Raw genomic sequence first — 20,619 nt, 5'->3', positions numbered from 1 at the left:
AATTATTTTTTTTTTCCCCGCGGCCCCTGACACAGTGTCAGAGAGATGATGTGGCCCTCCTGCCAAAAACTTTGGACACCCCTGATCTAGTCCAACCCTCTGCCCGAAACAAGATGGCCAGCTTAATGGCACCACTGCAAGCAGGAGGCAACAAAAATGAGAGCGGGGTGACTGGACAGACTCAGGAAGTTTCATATGCCCCATGGATTGCTTGCTGAAGCATATGCCAATCCATCTCCTCTCCCTGCTTCTATCTTTACTTATTTTTTATCCCAGCCTTCCTTAGGGCAACATATATTATTTACTGCCGCGCCCCCCCCCCCCAATTTAATACCCACTTAGTGAGGTGGGATAGGCTGAGAGATGGCGACTCAACCTATAGACTAGTGATTTCAGCTTCAAACTGAAGCTGAAACTGTGTCTTCAAAACTGTCTCCCCACTCCTAGTCTGACTCTCTAACCCAGCAATTTTCAACCACTGTACCATGGCACACTGGTGTGCCATGGATGGTTCACAGGTGTGCCGTGGGGAAGGGTCATTTATTAGTAGGGCAACTGGGGAATTTGAGCCCCCTACCAGCAGCATTGTGTGCCTTGTCAATGGTCAAAAAACTGACGGTGTGCCTTGACAATTTTAGCACCTTATCAGTGTGCTGTGAAATGAAAAAGGTTGACAATCGCTGCTCTAGCCAATATGTATGCTGGTTTTCTTGGCCTCTTTTGGATTCCCCCATATCCCGTCCATGGTCCAAGACCTGGTCTACATTTGCAACAGAATGATGTGCAAATGAGGTGGAAGAGTCCAGAAGTGCTGGAGTGGACTGTACCACATCAGACTGGAAGTTGAGGAAACCACTTTTCTTTTACTGCTCATCTTCCATGTGAGCAAAAAACAAGCCCAGCAGGGAGTAGGCTGGGTGGGAACTTTTATCCTAATGCACTAAAAAAATTTTTACATTCAAGATTCTTTTTTCGCCCTGCTTCAAGAGGGGCGTCTCCCACCTGCAGTCTCAAGTTGAGCTTTTGTCTTGCCTGAAAAGGTAAGCAGGGTCATAAGAACATAAGAAGAGCCCTGCTGGATCAGGCCAAAGGCCCATCTAGTCCAGCTTCCTGTATCTCTCAGTGGCCCACTTTGCTGCCTCACAACTCTATGACCTCATTCAGCCACAAGCATCCAGAGCAGACCTCTGAACCAGTCCACCTGTTCAGGGCACCTGCTGAAGCAGAAGAGGGTTCAATTTAAGCAATAAAACACACAGACACAGACTCTCTCTCTCTCTCTCTCTCTCTCTCTCTCTCTCTCTCACACACACACACACACACACACACTCTCTCTCTCTCAACCCCACTTCCTAAATGACCACTGATTGACCTTACTGCATTTACTGTAAGTGGAGCAATCAATTCCACCCTTCATCCCTTTCTTCAGCAGAACACACTGGAGAATCATAAACAATGATGCATTTGGAAACAATGTGCCTTGCTGGGCAAGAGCCACTAGGACCATTTGGTCCAGAAGAATCCATGGCACATATCCTCTAAGTTCGGTGAAATTAATTACCCCCAGCTTCCAAGCGGAGCCTGCTAGGAATCCTGCCTGGAGCACAGCAGGGTGGGGACCAATTCCTTTTTTAAATTAAAACACATGCTCAGCTCACACACACCTCAGAAAAAGGAAGAACCCATTCCAGGAGCCACAAACTTCTTGTATTCTCATATACACAGGGCTGTTGGGTACCCCATACTGACAACAGTGGGCCCTTGATATCTGTGGGGGATCCATTCCAGGACTCCCCCCCCCCAATGAATACCAAATTCTGTAGATAATGAAATCTGCAAGGGGAGGCCATGCTGGCAAACCAAAAGGCTTTCTGACATGCAGGGAGGCCATGTGAAACCTCCCCGCCTCAGATGACCTCTCGGACTCAATTGGAAGGTACTTCCGGTCACATCCCAAAGATCCTCTCAGGCCATCCAGCTGTGGGTTTGGTATCAGTGGGTATTCAGACCTGCGGACGCTGAGCCTGTGGATAAGGAGGGTCTACCTTATATGACATAAAAAATCTGCACTCAGAACACTGGGCATTTTTTCTTGGGCAAATTAGGGAAATTGAAGAGATTCTTTCTTTCTTTTTTTTCTTTTTTTGCAGAACTTATTCTGCAAGGTTTTTCTGTTTTGCATAAGCCCTGTTTTTTAGTAAAAGGAGGGGCATTTGAAATCTTATTCCTCAGGGTGGGTGACAGAGGAGTTGGCCAGATCAAGGAATCTTTGCCCAAAAGCCAAAAATCCCTTCCACACTGGCTATCTCCTTCCAAAGGGGCTTCCAGCTACTAAACCTTTAGTGGTAGAGGCCGCTGACCATCAGGGGATGAGCATGGGAATCAAAGGATGAGTGTAGGGGTCAGCCCTTGGAATCCCAGCAACCTGGCACCAGCACTTTCTTTAGCACCCCTCCTCCATCAATTTGCAGTGTAGAAATAAGCACCATGACCTTCATCACAAGGTTGCCATGTGGATTACCACAACACAACGCGGCAGTGAGTTTAGTTCAACATTTCTTTCGTTATATAAATGGCAAGTATGTTTATTAATCAAGATAATTGCTACCATTATCATTATTAGTAGCTGAATTAATCGATCTGGCTTCAGAGATTCCAGCTGCACACAGGTGCAGACACTTCCTATAGCACCTTGCTGTGAACTATACAGAGCTTTGCCCTCAAGCCATGTCTAGCCTGAGACTGAACAAAACGGGAGTTAACTAGGGTTAACTACTAACAGTTAGCCACTGTTAATGGTCTATGGCAGGGGTGGCCAAACTTGCTTAACATTAAGAGCCACAGATGATAAATGTCAGGTGTTTAAGAAAAATTTAAATGCTTAAATATTTTACTCACCATGAACATTAAACTTACATATTAATCCAGTGCACACTTATTTTATTCCTGGTAGATCGGTGTTTCTCAAATTGTGGGTCGGGACACACTAGGTGTTTTGTGAGCCAATTTCAGGTGGGTCCCCATTCATTTCAATATTTTATTTTTAATATCTTAGACTTGATGCTACCATGGTATGTGACTGCATTTGGGGAAATGTGACAGATCTGTACTTGATGTATATGCTACTATGTATATGCTTTTAACAATGATAGTCAATGGGGCTTACTCCTGGGTAAGTGTGGATAGCATTGCAGCCTAGGATTGTTAAAAATTTTCCTGCCTTGATGATGTCACTTCTGGCAATGACATCACTTCTAGGTTAATGACATCACTTCTGGTGTGTCCTGGCAGATTGTCATTATAAAAAGTGGGTCCCAGTGCTAAAACGTCTGAGAACCACTGCAGTATATAAACATTTCTTATTTGCCTTTTATATTAAGTGTGATGCAAAAAGTAGCTCAGCCAACGTATTTCTGATAACTGCACATTCAAAGAGCCACGTGTGGCCCACGAGCTGCAGTTTAGTCACAGATTGGCTTTGAGAAGTTCATGAATGGGAAGTTGCTATGGAGCATGGTAGGATCTCATGTAACCTTGACCAGGTAAGAAAGCTGGGGATTCAGATGTGAGCTGATGTGTTCCCCCATTACCTCCTACTTGGTGTGGGCTGTTAGAAAGACAAAGGGAGTTGAGGCAAAAGGGAAACTTGATTTTGATCTGAGACAGAGAAAGAAGCAGACTACAATGGAAAAGCCTAAAAACCGTATGTTGCTTAGAGCGCAAGCCTAAGATTGTGCTGGGCCAGCTCAATTCCCTTGTGGGGCGGGGGGAGGATGGATACATGAGCAGGCGGTGGGAGAACGAGGGATGGGGCCAGGATCCGGCACTTGTGCCAGATCCTAACCCTGTTCCCAGGCAGCCAGGTGCAGCTCTGGGTTGCTCAAATCTGTGCCACCTCTTCAGGGCTGTCGCAGCTCTCCCTAGGGCAAGGGGAAGTGATTCCTCTTGCCCCAGGCTGAGCTGCTTTCAGTTCCAAATTTGTGTTGGATACAGGGCAGGCCTGCTGGCTCCTCCATTCCAGTGCAGGTTAGGATTGTGCTGTCCATTGTATATCTGAATTTCGAAGCCTCCGAAAGCTTCCAGTGATCTCCCCTCCCAAGGAAGCCAGAATGTGGGTAACACTCTGTCCTGGAACTTCTCAACCTGTGGGGAAGTTGGGATGGCAATTTTCAACCTTTTTTTGTCTTGCAGTGCACTGAGAAGGCACTAAAATTGTCAAAATACACCATCAGTTTTTTGACAATTGACAAGGCACACCGTGCTGCCTGCAGGAGGCTCACATCCACCAATGGCCCTACCAACAAATGACCCACCTCCAAACTTCTGCAGCACACCTTTGGACCGTTTGCAGCACACTGGTTGAATAGCTAAGGCAGTGATTTTCAACCTTTTTCATCTCACGGCACACTGACAAAGCACTAAAATGGTCAAGGCACACCATCAGTTTTTTGACCATTGACAAGGCACACTGTGCTGACAATGGGGGGGCCAACATCCCCCAATAGCCCTATTAATAAATGAACCTCTTCCAAATTTCCACGGCACACCTGGGGACCATTCGCGGCACACCAGTGTGCCACGGCACAGTGGTTGAAAATGGCTGAGCTAAGGACTAGATACTTGCTTTTAAAAAGGTATCCTGAAAGTTTAGATCCACTGGAAGTTGAATTCCACCCCATTTTGTGTCTTTTCTGTGCTTCTGAGGAACTGTAAGAAGCCACACACAGCTCCAGTCATGCACAACCCAGGTGATAGCTTACCACGGTTTCTATATAACCACTGGTTTGAGCCTAGACAGATGTCCACCCTCCCCTACAGTGAGCTCTCTCATCCAAGGTAGCTTGATCACCTGGTACAGTAGGATGTGTGGTATACATGATCCATTGCATGGGCTCTGTACATCAGCCTGACATACAGGAAGGAGCAGGTTGCCACAGACCAGGACAGACATGTGGCAAAATGGGCTGATTTCCTCCATCTTCAGGAAGAGGGCCAAACAAGAAGAATCTAGGAACAGAACAGCTTTGGACGTATCTTGGCTTTCTTTCTCCTTATTTGTTGTGGCCTCGTCTCTTCGTTTTTCTCTGCCTCTGCTATGGCCTGCTTATTCTCTTACAGAACAGGAAACATTTTCCACAAATTCCCCCCCCCCCCCACCTTAAATGGCTCTTGAGTTTGGAGTTTGTTTGATGGGCTTTTAAAGGAGGGATTTAGCCAGCAAAATCCCCATTTGCAAAGGGTAAAAGTTCACCCAGGTTCATGGGAACAAGCCAGGGAGGGATGTCTCACCACAGTCCTTGGTTTGGCAGGACAGCCTCTCTGAGCCTCTGCACTGGGAGAAGGGAGGCATTGGCTGCATTGCTCCTAGGCGAGGAACACAGCCCAAACCTCACCTCCGACTCTGGAAAAACCAGCCTGCCCAAGTCCGGCATCTGGCTACAGACGCAATTGCCCAAAGCCTTAGACAGAAACCTCAGCAATCAATTTCTGCCAGCTTGCAGCCCTCCTTCCACCACCCTGGTTTACTCTCCTTAGAGGCTGGAGAAAAGCCACTCTATCATGTGGGAGAGGAACCACTCCCATGGTCTACACACACATTGCTTTTGCTCAGTGTCCTTCCATCACACAGGTATTGGAATCAATACAAAAAACTTCCATACCTATTTCCCAGAAGTGCAAATGGACAGAATATGGGCATACTGTGAAATCTCAACTTAATGGACCTCAATTTAACAGACTTTGGAGACAACGGACTTTTCTGCTTCTTTAAAAATTAGTCATATGCATTTTGCACATACCATTGCTACTGACTTCAATGCAACTGACTTTCAGTGTTTACAGACATCCCTTCCCCCTATTCGTCTCTTAAACCGAGGGTTCACTGTGTCCAAATGGAAAGGGCAGAGTTTTCTGGTCTGAGCAATTCTCCTCCAGCCCGTTCACAGAGAGGTGACACAGACGGGCTGCTGGAGTGAGGGCAGACTCTGGCAGGAGTGGGAGAGACTTACCACTGTGCAGCAGAGAGGCCAGAACCACCACAGGAGAGCCAGGGCCAGCAGGAGAAAAAGAATCAGCAGAGCAATTGCCAGGATCGTTCCATCGGACTGCAAAGGGAAAAGCATAAACACACATGATCAATGTAGTCAGGGCACTGGATTCAACCTGAAACCGCCCACCCCTCAGCCACCCCTCAGAGTGGGTGGTCTGGGAACAGTCACTCTCCATCACAGGTTGCTGGGAATGGGAGGGCACTAGCATAGCTAAGGGGAGACTGGGGGGTACAGGGACGCAGGTCTCCAGGTCACATGGGGGTGCCACTTCTCCCACAGTTCTCTGGTGTTTCACGGCCTCCCTGCACCTCAGAAGGCCTCCTGGAGGCTCTTTGGAAAAACCTATTGCCTGCTTGGAGCTTAGCAGGGTTCTTACAAGTGTTCACGAAATAATGTGCATGGTGGGTGAGAGGAGGGGTGGGCAGGTATGCAGGAGTGGGTCTCCTCAGTGGTGGAATTCAGACTCTGGAGCTTCCCCCTCCTGGAAGCAGCGTCTGGCCTCTTCCTTTTCCATCTTCAGAAAAAATGAAGACACCTGTCCTCTTCAGCAGGTCTTCAGGTTAGATCCCTAAGAGAGTTATTGGCTCTGGATGTCTTGATATTGCTGATTTTTGCCATTGCTTCATCTTTGATCTGGGTCAGTATCGTTTTTATAATTTTTGTTTTATTTTACAACATTGCTGTGTGCTGCTTTGGAAGCCTTTTATTTTGGCTGAAAAGCAGCCCAGAAATTTTTACTATCAATAAAATATGAGCCCCCTGAAAGAGTTCTAGTAACGCAAAACTATGGTTGTTATTTCACAGCTGCTTTTGATGTCCTTCACCGAGACGATAAAACGAGCGGGGCAGGAAGCTCTGGCTTCAAAGACCCGGAGATAAAGCTGAATCCCCACAAGCAGATCAACTACGCAGCATGGAGCAGGGCCAGTCATACCCAGGTAGCGACTCACATGCACAGCCATAACAAGGTAATTGCAAAGTAATTGGCTCAGCCACCAAAGCTAACCCCATCCTTTCATTCATCAGCCAGAGGTTCAGGGTCCCCCGCAGTTGTAAGAAGAGAATGGCCAGGGAGGCAGACAGCCTGGAGTGCCAAGCTTCAGGAGGGTGCCCATGAAGATGGCAGCAGGGGTGACCCTGGCTGCAGCCGCGATTTGGCTAGTGCTGGCTGCAGCCACCCACAAGAGAAGCACATTTATTGGTATGACTATAGATATATGAAGTTACAAAGTTATATATAAATATGCAAATATAAATATACAAACTTACAAAGTTAGTATATATTTTCTATATATACAAAGTTCAGTAAAAGAAACTGTGGACTGCTCCACTTCTTCTCTGGCTGTTACTATTTGTTTCATGCCATGATTATTACTGAAAATAATTTTGTCACTGGGGGAGCCAAAAATTTATGAGCCCAGGTGCCAAATGACCTTGGAATGCCACTGGTCCCTGGGACACTTATGGTGCTAATCACCACTTCTCCCCCAAAGCTGTCCTGCTCACCATGTCCCTGAGTCAGGAAACTGCTCTCAGAATGGATTTTGCCTTGGTTCCAAATTTCAATCTCAAGTATAGGCTATTCATTTTCAGAGACCAGCTCATATTTCTGAGCCATTCCTCGCTGGTGTCATCAGGCTTTTGGGATCATCACAGTTAGGCTTGGCTGCGTTTCAGCCAAGAGGCTTTTTGGGTTTAAAGAGCCAGACTCTTAAAAAAACAAAACACAAGGGGGGAATAAAACCCTGCAATGATCACATATGTCAAGCCACTCCTGACATAAGATAGCACTGGAGAACTCTGCACAGTCCCAGTAGGGGTTTCAATGCCAGTTTAAGACACACAAAGCTGCCAGGCTCTGGCCCATTTAGCTCAATACTGTCTCCACAAACCAGTAGCAGCTCTTCAGGGTTTCAGACAGAAAAGAGGTTTTAGCAGCCCTACCTGAAAATGTCAGAGATTGAACCTGGGATCCCTGCATACAAAAAAAGGGCTCTCTCAATGAGTCTCAGTCCATGAGTCTCAGTCCATACATGAGTCTCAGTCCACAAATGAATGCATGTCGATCAGTTAACACAGGACAACTGACAGCAGCCGGACACGGAAGCCACAAACAGGGCTCAGGCTATCAAGGCCAGCATCCTGCCCCCCCCAACAGCGGCCAACCAAATGCCAGCAAGCAAGACAAGAAGACAACAGCAGGTGGTATGCAGAAGACGCACTTCCTGTGGCTGTGGAAGTAAATCTGAATTTCTCTAATCTCCTCCTAAAGCCACTGGAGTAAGTGGCCATCATCACCTCCATACACGGAGAATACATTGTGTGAAGACATCCTTTCTCTCACCTGAACTTTTCTTTATCCACTTTCTTTCACCCTGCATGATTTTATGAAACTCTATCATGTCCCCAGGGCTGGCCCAAGACCTCCTGAAGCCTGAAGGGGCAGGCTAAACGCCTGTCCCCCTTGCATGATGCAGATACATCAGCAGATGCATCCAGCCTCTGGTCCTCCCACTCACTGATGTTCTAGCTCACCACTCTCCTCCCTTCCCCATTTCCTCTTCCTCTTGGTCCCCCTCTTCCTTTCAAATCCAGGCAGTGGAAGGAGGAAGGAAACAGAGGAGGCAAGTTGGAGGACAGAGATGGGTGTCCTCCACCAATCTGCTGCCTGAGGCAACTGCTTCAGTTGGCCTCGTGGATGGGCTGGCTTATTGTCAGTCCGTCCATCCCCAGCTTTCTTTTAAAAATCCCCAAATTCTGTTGCTTTCCCTCCTAAGCAGGGCGTCCCAAACCCTTGACCACTGCAATTGTGTGCACTTTTTCTACCTCTACAATATTGCCCATACTCTTTTTGGCAGTGCCCTCACATCAGTTAAAACAACAGTACTGTACAGCTCCTATCCCCTTCTTCCAATATTTAGCCTAAAAACTGACCTGACTCTAGTTTCTTGCTCTTCCTCAACCAATCTGGGAAACAAATGTTTTTAAACTGCTAAGATCTCTCTCCCTCTCTGCTTCCACCTCTTTTTCTCTAGGCAAAACATGTGCAGCTCCTTAAGCCTTTTTTTCTAGACTATTTATCATCCTTGTAGGTCTCCTCTATATTGTTTCCAACCTATCAACATTCTCCTTGAACCACAGTGCCCAGATCAGGAGGGCTAGAAGCACATCAGTCCAGTGACTTGCCAAATTCTCTGCACCCAGAACGAGAGCAGACGGAGCTCCTGGCTTCTCTGCCTGTGCAGCTCTCTTGCCTCACAAAAGCAGAACGAACTCTGGAAGGGAGCCAGAGCCTCCCTGGCTGCTTTTATCAATTATTTGCAGAATGTGCTCAAAGGTGGCAAACAGCAGGAGGAACCCTCAACTCACTTTGAAACGATCCTGCTCATTAATAAATGTCCAAAGTCTTGTTGCTGTAGAAAACCCAAAAAATTATAGATGTTTTTCTGTTGCCTGCTTTTTAAAAAAAGGAGTGTTATTTTTAGACCTGTGCTTGGAACTGTCAGAAGCAACCCCACTGCAATCCTGCATCACATCTGCGCATGTTGCATGGCATCCCAAGCCACCAGATGTTTTAAAGCATCTCAGCACAACTCACACAGCGCAATGAATCTGGGATTACTCCAGACACTCCAAGGGAATTGGTGGACAAAGGCAGTTTACAGAACCAGGGCTCAAGAGCTTTCCCAAAAGATACAATTTCCCAACATATGACCCAGAAGACAAAGGTCAGATAACATAACCCAACCATTTACTTCACCTCTTTGGAAAGCATATACAGGCATTCCCACTATATGCATGGGGGGGGCACCTCCCATGGATACCAAAACCACAGATAAAAGGGAGACTTATACAGAGAAGAACAATACTTCTCTGCGGCCCCTCACCGTCCTTCCAGGCCCATTCCCTTTGTTCAGCTGCTTCTTTCTTCACCACAAAATGTACCTACTTTTCTGACTATAAGTGGACCCTCCTTATCCACGGGCTCAGCATCCATGGATATGAGCACCTGTGGCTTCCCAGCCCCCCCCCCCCCAGAAGTCTCCCAGATGCAAAAAGAAGCCACTTCTGGTTCATGCTGCTGTCTTCCAGCCACACCCAGGAGGCACGGGTAAGCCACGCGTGGCCTCCCTGAACCTCAGAACACCTCCAGATGCGACTGGAAGTGGCTTCCGGTCACGTGTGTGAAGCTCTCTGAGGTGCGGACTAAGCATCCACGGGTGCCCAAAACCATGGATGATGAGCCCACAGGTAAGGAGGGCCCACTGTGCAGTATAACTCAGAAAGTACTCTTCAACATTACTGATTTCCTTAGGGCGCAGTCCTAGCCAACTTTCCAGCACCGAGGTCAGGGCAATGCAACTTCTGGTTAAGGGAACCAACATTGCCTTACCTTGAGGAGGCCTCCATGACTGCCCCCCAACTGCAGGATGCAGCACATGCCCCACTGGCACAGCTATGCCAGTACTGGAAAGTGGGTTAGGACTGCCCCCTGACTCTGTTACTTTATGCAACATTATGTTTGGAGATACTTCCCTTTAAACCTGATTTCATTAGGACTAGATAGATGCAGTTAAATTCCCAGGGCAACTGGGATGCATCAAAGTACTATTGCAAAGTACGGTTGGGTCTTCCTTGCCTAGATCACTGTTGGTCTAGAAGTGTTCCAGATTTTGCTGGCCTTGACCTTTAGCAGGCGGGAATCAAGACGTAAGCTTGCATTAGACACATAGCTGGACACTTGAAATATAGATCTTAAAAATTTGGATTGGACACGCTCAAGTGAGACAAAGGAAGACGAAGAGGGACCAAGAATTGTTCCATACAAAAGCTGGGGCAAGACTTTTGCAAGATATAATCTAATTGCTGCTGGAATAGGTGGAATGGCCACCTTTAACATGAAAGAACTTGGTTATTGCACTTGCAGGCTTCTGGCCAGCTGCAGCCACAGATTCGTGATGAGCAGTTCTAGTTCCAGTGGAGTTCAGCATTACACCCAGATAGGAACTCACCTGCTCTATCTTATGGCCATTAATACTCCAGGGCCTGCACTTAGGTCTCTTGCCAAAGGAAACAATCTTGGTTTACTGGCAAGGATACAATCTTGGTTTTCTCACTATCAAGATCAGGAAGAAACTGCAAACTTTCAACCCAGGGAAGTAAACTGTTGCAGACCAAAAAATAATCAATGGTACTGCACCTTGCTCCTGCCATAAAAGTAAATTCCCCAGGATAGTCTCCTATCATGGCTCCATTTAAGATATGAAGGTTGAGCTTTTGAGCCATAGCAAGCAATCGAGTACCAGCAAAATTTACCTTGCTATCTTTGGAAAGACATGGAAGATATAAATAAGTGTGTTCATCGCCCTGGATTTGACCCTTGGCCATCCTATTAAAGGGATGGCCATATGTCCCAGTGCGGGCATTAAAATCCCCCCCCCAAGAGAACCATATCTATGGAATTATCAGAGATTAGATCTTCAATATATCATTCCAAGTCGGCCCAGGACTTATTAATGTGAGCTCTTGCTTGTGGGGTAAGATAGACATTCACCACCAGTACTGTTTGGGCTCACAATTTGAAGCTAATAGCCATAGCCTTATTATCTAAGGGGTGCAGCTCTCTGCATATGATATTTAAAGAGGTGGAGACCAAGATCCCCAAACCCCCCCTTCAACCCCTGGAGTAGCCCCAACACTAAAAGTGTGGTAACCATCATCCCTAAGTTCTTTATCTGTCCATGTTTATTGAAGTAAAACTATGTCATAGTTCCGATGAAAAAAAGAAACGTGCTGGCTTTTACAGCGGGTCCAGCCTGCAATGTTCCAAGAAGCAATTAACAAAAACTTCAGTCGGTCCAACGCAGGCTTATCCTTGTTTAGTCAGGCCAAGCCTGCCTCAGCCGACTGCTGGTTTGAATTACAGTCTGCAGTTATTGCGCCTAGACCAAAGTTGTCCATAGGAACTCTCACATTGGACCACAAGGAAGCCCTTTTAACTATAACTGCTGGTTCTAGCGGGTGACAGGGCCTCTTCGAGGAGGGCAGACCCTTGTTCTTTGGAATCACCTCTGATAAGTTTTGGCCAGAGAATCTGGAGACAGCTGGAAGGGCATTGGGAATAGATGACTGTTTAATATTTTTCAAGGCACAAATAATAATAATAATAATAATAACTTTATTTCTACCCCGCCTTTCTCCCCGAAGGGACTCAAGGCGGCTTACAACATATTAAAAACAATTTAAAAGCAAATAAAAACATATTAACACATACTAAAAACAGCAGTCAGAGTAAAAATAGGTAAAAAGAGCATAGAGCAGCAGCAAGTCATAAAAGAATCAGGCCTGTAAAAAAAATATTAAAAGATGTTAAAAAATGTTAAAAGGCCAAGAACTCAGAAGGCCTGTTTAAACAGAAGGGTCTTCAGGCCTTGCCGAAAGATTCTAGTCTTGTAATCATAACATCTTGTTCATTAGAAGGCAAATGTCCAAATGAAGACAGGAGCTTGGCATCCATCTCATCTTCGGACAGGCCAGGTGTGGAGACATTCCTCTGTAATTGTTCTAATTGTTCACTAGGGATTAAGGGGGATGTCTGGCTCAAGACAAAAGGGGAGCTTACTGATTTTACATTAGTCAATGCCATTGGCCTGGGCAGATCGGTTGGCGTAGGTTGATCTAATAGACATGATGCTTCAGGTTTCACCACAGGGATCCCCTTCCGAGCTTTAATAGCCTCCTTGGCACCCTCACCTTGCTTCACAGAGGCTAGCTCAAGCTTACGTAATACAGAATCTCTAAAGTGACGATACACCTTAATCCCAAAGCCAGATAACTCAGAGGCCTGTGCAAGAAGCTGCCTTGGGATATTGGTTGTCCAAAAATGAAGAAGAAAACGCTCCTGGTGTCTCATGTTGGGCAACCTTTCCAGCTTATAAAGATCTATTGCAGCACAGAATCTATTATTCCTGAGAAGGAACGCAAGATGCTGTCTGGCCCTCCATTTGGAGGACCAGTCTATACGTCTCCCCCAGAAAGGGGAGATATTAATAACTAAACTGTTTATATCCAGCTTAAGGGCAACATAATCTTTCTCAAAGGTTGTCTGTGTAAAATGACCGCCAGGCTATGTCGTAGGGGTAGCTCTTCTTTTTATAAATCCAGTCTCCCTACTACTTATCTGGGCATTTGCCTGATTCTCTGGCTGCAAATTTTTGTCCCTGTCCTAAAGCAGACTGGTGATGCAATCAAGCTGAGTAGATATTGCTTGAAGTATCTCAGCCATGAGGAAATTCTGGTTGATTAAGAATTCACTATCCATATTTCCCTTCAGATTATTAGCATTTCTCACACATAATAAGCAGCTACCCTCCTGCATAACTTTAGGAGAGGGTTGCCTTAAAGGGCTCTCATTTGCACACGCAGCCTCCAAATAATCTGGATTGCTCTGCTCCTTTAATGGCGTCTTTGTTAATGCAAAGAAATCTTCAATCTTGGATTGCTTAGTTGCCGGAGATAACTTTTCTCCCTCCACACCCTCAAGGGAGTGAGACCTTCTCCGTCCCATAATAATTTTTCTCTTTGTTTCCAATTGGAGAAATAACTTGCTGGAATCTGGCGTATTCCACAAGGACTAAAAATAATTAAATCTAAAGTCCTCAGTCTGTAAAGGTCAATAAAAGCAGCAGAACCTTGATAAGGACTCCTTGCCGGGAAAAGGATGTAAAAATTGTGGAGACCCACGTCCTAAGGATTGCAAACTGGGGGAGCATTAAGACACTTTTCTATTGTGGAAATGTTAGCTGGCAGTCATCTTCCTCCAGAGTCTTGGATGCGAAGTGATGAGGGGAACTCAGGAGACAGCTGCTGACCATCTTGGGAGCCTTGTCAAAGACTGGAAAGAGCCCCTGGGCTAAGAGCCACGGGCAAAGAGCCCTTGCCCTTCAGCCCGCACCAAAGGCTCACGCCTCTGGCAAGCCCAGCAGTGAAATAAGATACCTGGAGGAGGAGGAGAGCAATCAGTCAATCAGCCCCCAGCAGGCTTGCAGGCTCCACCCCCAGAAGGCTAGTCCCTCAGCTGTGCCCAATGGACCCTTCCCTCTGTCTCTCAGGAGGCTCGCCGCATGCTCGGTACTTGCCAGATGGGGGTTGGAGTCGAAGAGCTTTGGAAACAACATGCAGCAAATGCAGAAGGCGGCAGCCTCGGAGTGGAGGGAGAAGAGGGCGGGGCGGCAGCAGCCACTCTCGCAGCTGAGCAACTCCCGTTTCTTCTGTTTTATAAAAAATGCAGACGGGCAGAAGACAGGCTCGTATTCTGCCCAGGGGTGTGACTGTATCGCTGCGAGAGGACATCCCACGCCTCCCCTTTGAGTTCCTGGCGCCTCCCTAAAGAGCCGCGCTGCACAGTTTGAATAAGAACATAAGAACAGCCCCACTGGATCAGGCCATAGGCCCATCTAGTCCAGCTTCCTGTATCTCACAGCGGCCCACCAAATGCCCCAGGGAGCACACCAGATAACAAGAGACCTCATCCTGGTGCCCTCCCTTGCATCTGGCATTCTGACATAACCCATTTCTAAAATCAGGAGGTTGCGCATACACATCATGGCTTGTACCCCATAATGGATTTTTCCTCCAGAAACTTGTCCAATCCCCTTTTAAAGGCGTCTAGGCTAGACGCCAGCACCACATCCTGTGGCAAGGAGTTCCACAGACCGACCACACGCTGAGTAAAGAAATATTTTCTTTTGTCTGTCCTAACCCGCCCAACACTCAATTTTAGTGGATGTCCCCTGGTTCTGGTATTATGTGAGAGTGTAAAGAGCATCTCCCTATCCACTCTGTCCATCCCCTGCATAATTTTGTATGTCTCAATCATGTCCCCCCTCAGGCGTCTCTTTTCTAGGCTGAAGAGGCCCAAACGCCGTAGCCTTTCCTCATAAGGAAGGTGCCCCAGCCCAGTAATCATCTTAGTCGCTCTCTTTTGCACCTTTTCCATTTCCACTATGTCTTTTTTGAGATGCGGCGACCAGAACTGGACACAATACTCCAGGTGTGGCCTTACCATAGATTTGTACAACGGCATTATAATACTAGCCGTTTTGTTCTCAATACCCTTCCTAATGATCCCAAGCATAGAATTGGCCTTCTTCACTGCCGCCGCACATTGGGTCGACACTTTCATTGACCTGTCCACCACCACCCCAAGATCTCTCTCCTGATCTGTCACAGACAGCTCAGAACCCATCAGCCTATATCTAGTTTTGATTTTTTGCCCCAATGTGCAAGACTTTACACTTACTGACATTGAAGCGCATCTGCTATTTTGCTGCCCATTCTGCCAGTCTGGAGAGATCCTTCTGGAGCTCCTCACAATCACTTCTGGTCTTCACCACTCGGAAAAGTTTGGTGTCGTCTGCAAACTTAGCCACTTCACTGCTCAACCCTGTCTCCAGGTCATTTATGAAGAGGTTGAGAAGCACCGGTCCCAGGACAGATCCTTGGGGCACACCGCTTTTCACCTCTCTCCATTGTGAAATTGCCCATTGACACCCACTCTCTGCTTCCTGGCCTCCAACCAAATCTCAATCCATGAGAGGACCTGTACTCTAATTCCCTGACTGTGGAGTTTTTTCAGTAGCCTTTGGTGACGGACCGTGTCAAACGCCTTCTGAAAGTCCAGATATATCATGTCCACGGGTTCTCCCAAATCCACATGCCTATTGACCTTTTCAAAGAATTCTATAAGGTTCGTGAGGCAAGACTTACCCTTACAGAAGCCATGCTGACTCTCCCTCAGCAAGGCCTGTTCGTCTATGTGTTTTGAGATCCTATCTTTGATGAGGCATTCCACCATCTTACCTGGTATGGATGTTAGGCTGAATGGCCTATAGTTTCCCAGGTCCCCCCCCTTTCCCTTTTTAAAAATAGGCGTGACATTTGCTATCCTCCAATCTTCTGGCACCGTGGCCGTTTTGAGGGACAAGTTGCATACCTTAGTCAAGAGATCTGCAACTTCATTCTTCAATTCCTTAATAACTCTTGGGTGGATGCCATCAGGGCCTGGTGACTTATTGATCTTTAATTTATCAATGAGGTCTGAAACATCTTCTCTTTTAACCTCTATCTGACTTAACTCCTTGGTCAGGTGGGGCCGTTCGTGCAGCGGTATCTGCCCGAGGTCTTCTGCGGTGAAGACAGATGCAAAGAACTCATTTAATTTCTCTGCCATCTCTAAGTCTCCTTTTATCTCCCCTTTCCCTCCCTCACCATCCAGAGGGCCAACCACTTCTCTGGCGGGTTTCCTGCTTCTAACATATTTGAAGAAGCTTTTATTATTCCCCTTAATGTTGCTGGCCATGCACTCCTCATAGTCTCGCTTGGCCTCCCGTATCACCTTCTTACATTTCTTTTGCCACAGTTTATGTTCCTTTTTATTCTCCTCATTAGGGCAAGACTTCCATTTACGGAAGGAAGCTTTATGGAACTTCCATTTACGGAATAACACTGGTTAATGCCAAAAAAGGTTTGATTGATTGATTGATTGATTTGATTGACTTTGAATTCTGAATGTCTACTTTATTCTGTGTCTAGACTGGATCTAGACACAGATCTAGATCCATTTAGATCTAGATCCATTTACGGAAGGAATAACACTGGTTAATGCCAAAAAAGGTTTGATTGATTGATTGATTGATTGATTGATTGATTGATTGATTGACTGACTTTGAATTCTGAATGTCTACTTTATTCTGTGTCTAGACTGGATCTGACTGTTGACTACTTCTTAGCAGGCCTTTATGCCCTTTAAGTGCAGCTTTTCATGGCAGATAAAGAATGAAGCTCCAATTCAAACATCTTCAAACTGGAAATGCATTTGGCAGTACCCTGGTAGAGAAGGTATACAGGCCCTTCTCTTTGGCACTCATCTTACTGCTGGTTTTTCCATGTCCTTTTGCCCTGACGGGCAGAAGACAGGTTCATATTCTGCCCAGGGGTGTGACTGTATCGCTGCAAGAGGACATCCCGCGCCTCCCCTTTGAGTTCCTGGCGTCTCCCTAAAAAGCTGCCCTGCACAATTTGAATAACACTGTGCTAATCTATACATTTTTCATTCTGCCAGAGTTCCACCCACGTGTGAGCCACATATTTACATTGTCCATAATAGTTTGGATGTCTGAGTCCTTGAGTCCCTTAAAAACAAGATTCCAGAAAAGGGGGGGACGGGACACATCTGGACTGAGACATTTCTTGGAGGTGTTCCAAATCCTTATAATTCATTTTAGAATATATTCATTTGTTTTATTGTTTTCTCCAAACCACAATACAAAAGGGGTGTCATAACGGGAGTATTAGAAAACCCATCTCTTCCCAGGCTGAACTGCTGCTTTTATTAAACTGCAAAGTGCTTCACTTGCTTAACATATTTTGAGGCATATTTGTTATTCCAACTGGTTCATAAACAAGCAGACAAATAAAACAGTATTGATAGTCGATTCAGACACCACTATCCTATAAGACAACCAGCAGGTGGGTGCAAGTCCCTGTGGCTCCCCACAGTTCCTCTTTAGAAGCACTCCTGTCCAACAGAAGTGTGCCAAAGCCAAATACTTGCAATAATGCAAGTTAAGAAATTTGCACTCAAAAAAGCACTGACTATCAACATCCCTTGGAATTTAACAAAAACACAATGACAACCAACAACAACAGAAACACAACACAACATGCCAGATATAACTGTGGTTGTGAAGAAAGAAGTGATGCTTGTTGATGTGGCCACTCCAGGAGAAACAACTGGAAAAGATCACAAAATACAAAGACCTGGAAATGGAAAAACTGAGGCTTTGGGAAAGAAAACCACCACCACCCCTCTTGTCATTGGTGCACCAGGCCCAGTCCCCAAGGCCCTGGAGAAATGACTGGCCAATATAGGTATTGACAAGACAACAGCTGCATTACTGTATAATCAAACATTATATGGTGATATCTCACCAGTTCTTAACTCTTGGGCAGGGTTTGAACTAGTGAACACCCAAAAATCCCAGTCCACGTGTCTGATGGGCTGTGACACCACTGATGATGTGATGATAATAAAGTGTCAGCTTTTAACTTGTTACACAGTTGATATGAAAAATGGTCTATGTTCAGGCTCAAAAACACAGATTAATATTGTAAAACATGCAAGTCAACCATGACTTGAAATCTGACTTTCTCTGCCAAAGAATCTAAGAAGGCCGAACGCTTTGCTCAGCCATCTTGCCAGCTGGAGAAAAACAACCATTGGCAGATGCCAGAGGCCATAAACTATCTTTCTTAATGGGAAATCGTATATAATACACGTTCAAAGCATTTCCGAGTAGCCTCTGCAAAGGCCTGTCAAGTCAGTCGGAGGTCAAAGAAACGTTGTCTTCACATTGTCACTCCAAAGAATGCAGTTGGCAGCCAACTGTGTTAATTACATGCTGCAGAATCATACAAGAAAGTAGAGATGGAATTCTGCTCCAAAAGGAATCTGCATCAGAATATCCATTGGCTTTTCAGAGTTGACCCAAGTGCAGAACTGACCCAGTCTGAAGACACTGGGAGGCTGGCATGACCTCTGGAAGACCCAGCATGGCCCTCAGGTGAATCCCTGCAGTGCCGCAACCCTGGCCCCCCTGCAGATTTCATTGTCTTCCAACATACCTTCCACAGACAAAAATAGGGAACCACTTGTAACACCTCATGCCAGCAACCCCTGTCCAAGATAAGCCCCCACCCCGTTGTTGCTGAAAAGTCTACCTTCCAGATTCGGTACAGTGGACCCTCTTTATATGCAGGGTTGGTATCCATGGATGCTGAGCAGAGAGGGTTCAGAGATGGCCTCCCAGATGTGATCAGAAGTCATGGACATGAACCAGAAGTTACTTCCTGTCGTACCCAGGAGGCCTTCTGAAGACACTGAGAAATCAGCATAACCTCTGGAGGGCTTGGCGCACCCCCTCCCGAGGTGTGTCTCTGGGCACTGTGACCATGGCTCTCCTGTGGATTTCATTATCTGTGGATTTCAGTATTTGCAGGGGGTCGTGGGACTGATCCCCCACGGATACCAAGGGCCCACTCTATTTACAGTCAGAGGAATGTTCCTACTCTTGGTTAAAGATATATAAAAATCACTGAGGCCATCACCACATCACCTCTGACTATTTTATACAGCTGCTGTACCACTCAGAGCTGTCCCAAGACCGCCTGGTGCCTGAGATGGCAAGTCAAATGCTATCCTCTCTATACGTGAGGATGTCCTGGCCTCTGCACCCTGGATTGGAAAAGGAAGTGGGGGACAGGGAAGAAGAGGAAACCTGGAGGAGAATGGTGGGCTACAGAGCCGACGCTCTTTTCACCTCTTCCTTTTCAAATCCAGGGAGCTAGAGGAGAAATGGAGTAAGTTCACAGACCTCTGCCAATTTGGTGCCTGAGGCAATTGTCTCAGCCAACCTCATGGGTGGGCCAGCCTGGTGACACTCAAATCTGTTAGGGCCAAATGATAAGTGAGATGGTGGTTCCATGATTGGAGCACTCAAGGTCTCTTTCCCTTTCAGAAGATCTCTCTGCAGGGCTGGGGCTTGGGGAAAGAGGAGACTTAGGCCCAATTCTATTCAACTATCCAATCCTGATGCAACCACAATGCAACGCCAAAGGGAACAAACATTATCTTACCTTGAGGAGGCCTCCGTGACAGTCACTCCACCGCAGGATGCCATGCATGTTCAGCTGGCACAGTTGTATCAGTGCTGGAAAGTTGGATAGGACTGGGCCCTAAGCCTTTCCTCCTGCCCTGGAGCCCCAGTCCAAATCACAAAAAGCACTCAAAGCTGCTATTTTCTGCTCTCCTAAGTATCTAAGGGTTGGGAGGCAGAATGGGGAATGGTGCAGGGATCAAATGCTTAAACCTTTACTTCCCGTGCTCTATCACTCCAGCCCAAGTCCTCACCCTTGGTGGTTGCTTTTTGAACAAAATAAACAAAGAGTATTCCACATCACAGCTTGTTTGGTCCTTAGAAATTTCTGCCCAAAACACAGTCTGCAACCAGAGAGGGGAGAGAGAGGATGACAAAAAAGTTGCACTAAAGTAATAAGAAAATTAATAATGTAGGATACTTTATTTTTTTCTGAAGAACTTTCATTTTGAAGCTTACCAAAAAGACACTCTGCACAGCTGCCCCTAGAAAAAATTTTCTCTGCAGCATGGAAGTTGCTGCCTATAATTCATTTTAGCACATGTATGTAACAAAGTGTGTGTGTGTTTTTTAAAATATAATCAAAACAATCTGGTCTAATAAAAAGGAAATTAAAACTTGCAGGATCTGTGCTGGTTTTAGACTCCAGCTTGCTTTGATCATTTAGTGCTTTCTGCTTTCTGGTACAGTAGCCAGAGAGGAATCTCATAAAACACCTGAGGAGGGGCAAACTGACCAGTGTGAAATGAGTCCATAAGTTCTCCCCTTAGCAGCAGCACTGGCTGGGGTGGGGGCAACGATTAGGGAATTGATCGTTAACGTGCAAATCGTTAACATACATCCCCTCCACACTG

At 46.3% G+C, this 20,619-nt stretch overlaps 1 protein-coding gene across 2 annotated transcripts in view; it reads right to left on the bottom strand.

The window, feature by feature from the left end:
* The window catches only part of ANTXR1 (ANTXR cell adhesion molecule 1), a 175,798-nt gene that overhangs the window by 53,822 nt on the left and 101,357 nt on the right, over positions 1–20,619 (bottom strand). For both annotated transcript variants that reach the window (XM_066639503.1, XM_066639504.1), the window contains one exon: positions 6,009–6,104. In XM_066639503.1, coding sequence (XP_066495600.1) covers positions 6,009–6,104 — 96 coding nt within the window. The remainder of the gene's footprint in view (positions 1–6,008; positions 6,105–20,619) is intronic.

The sequence above is a fragment of the Tiliqua scincoides genome, chromosome 11 (assembly GCF_035046505.1).
Source record: "Tiliqua scincoides isolate rTilSci1 chromosome 11, rTilSci1.hap2, whole genome shotgun sequence".
Lineage (NCBI taxonomy): Eukaryota > Metazoa > Chordata > Lepidosauria > Squamata > Scincidae > Tiliqua > Tiliqua scincoides.
This window is presented reverse-complemented; position numbering and strand designations above follow the sequence as displayed.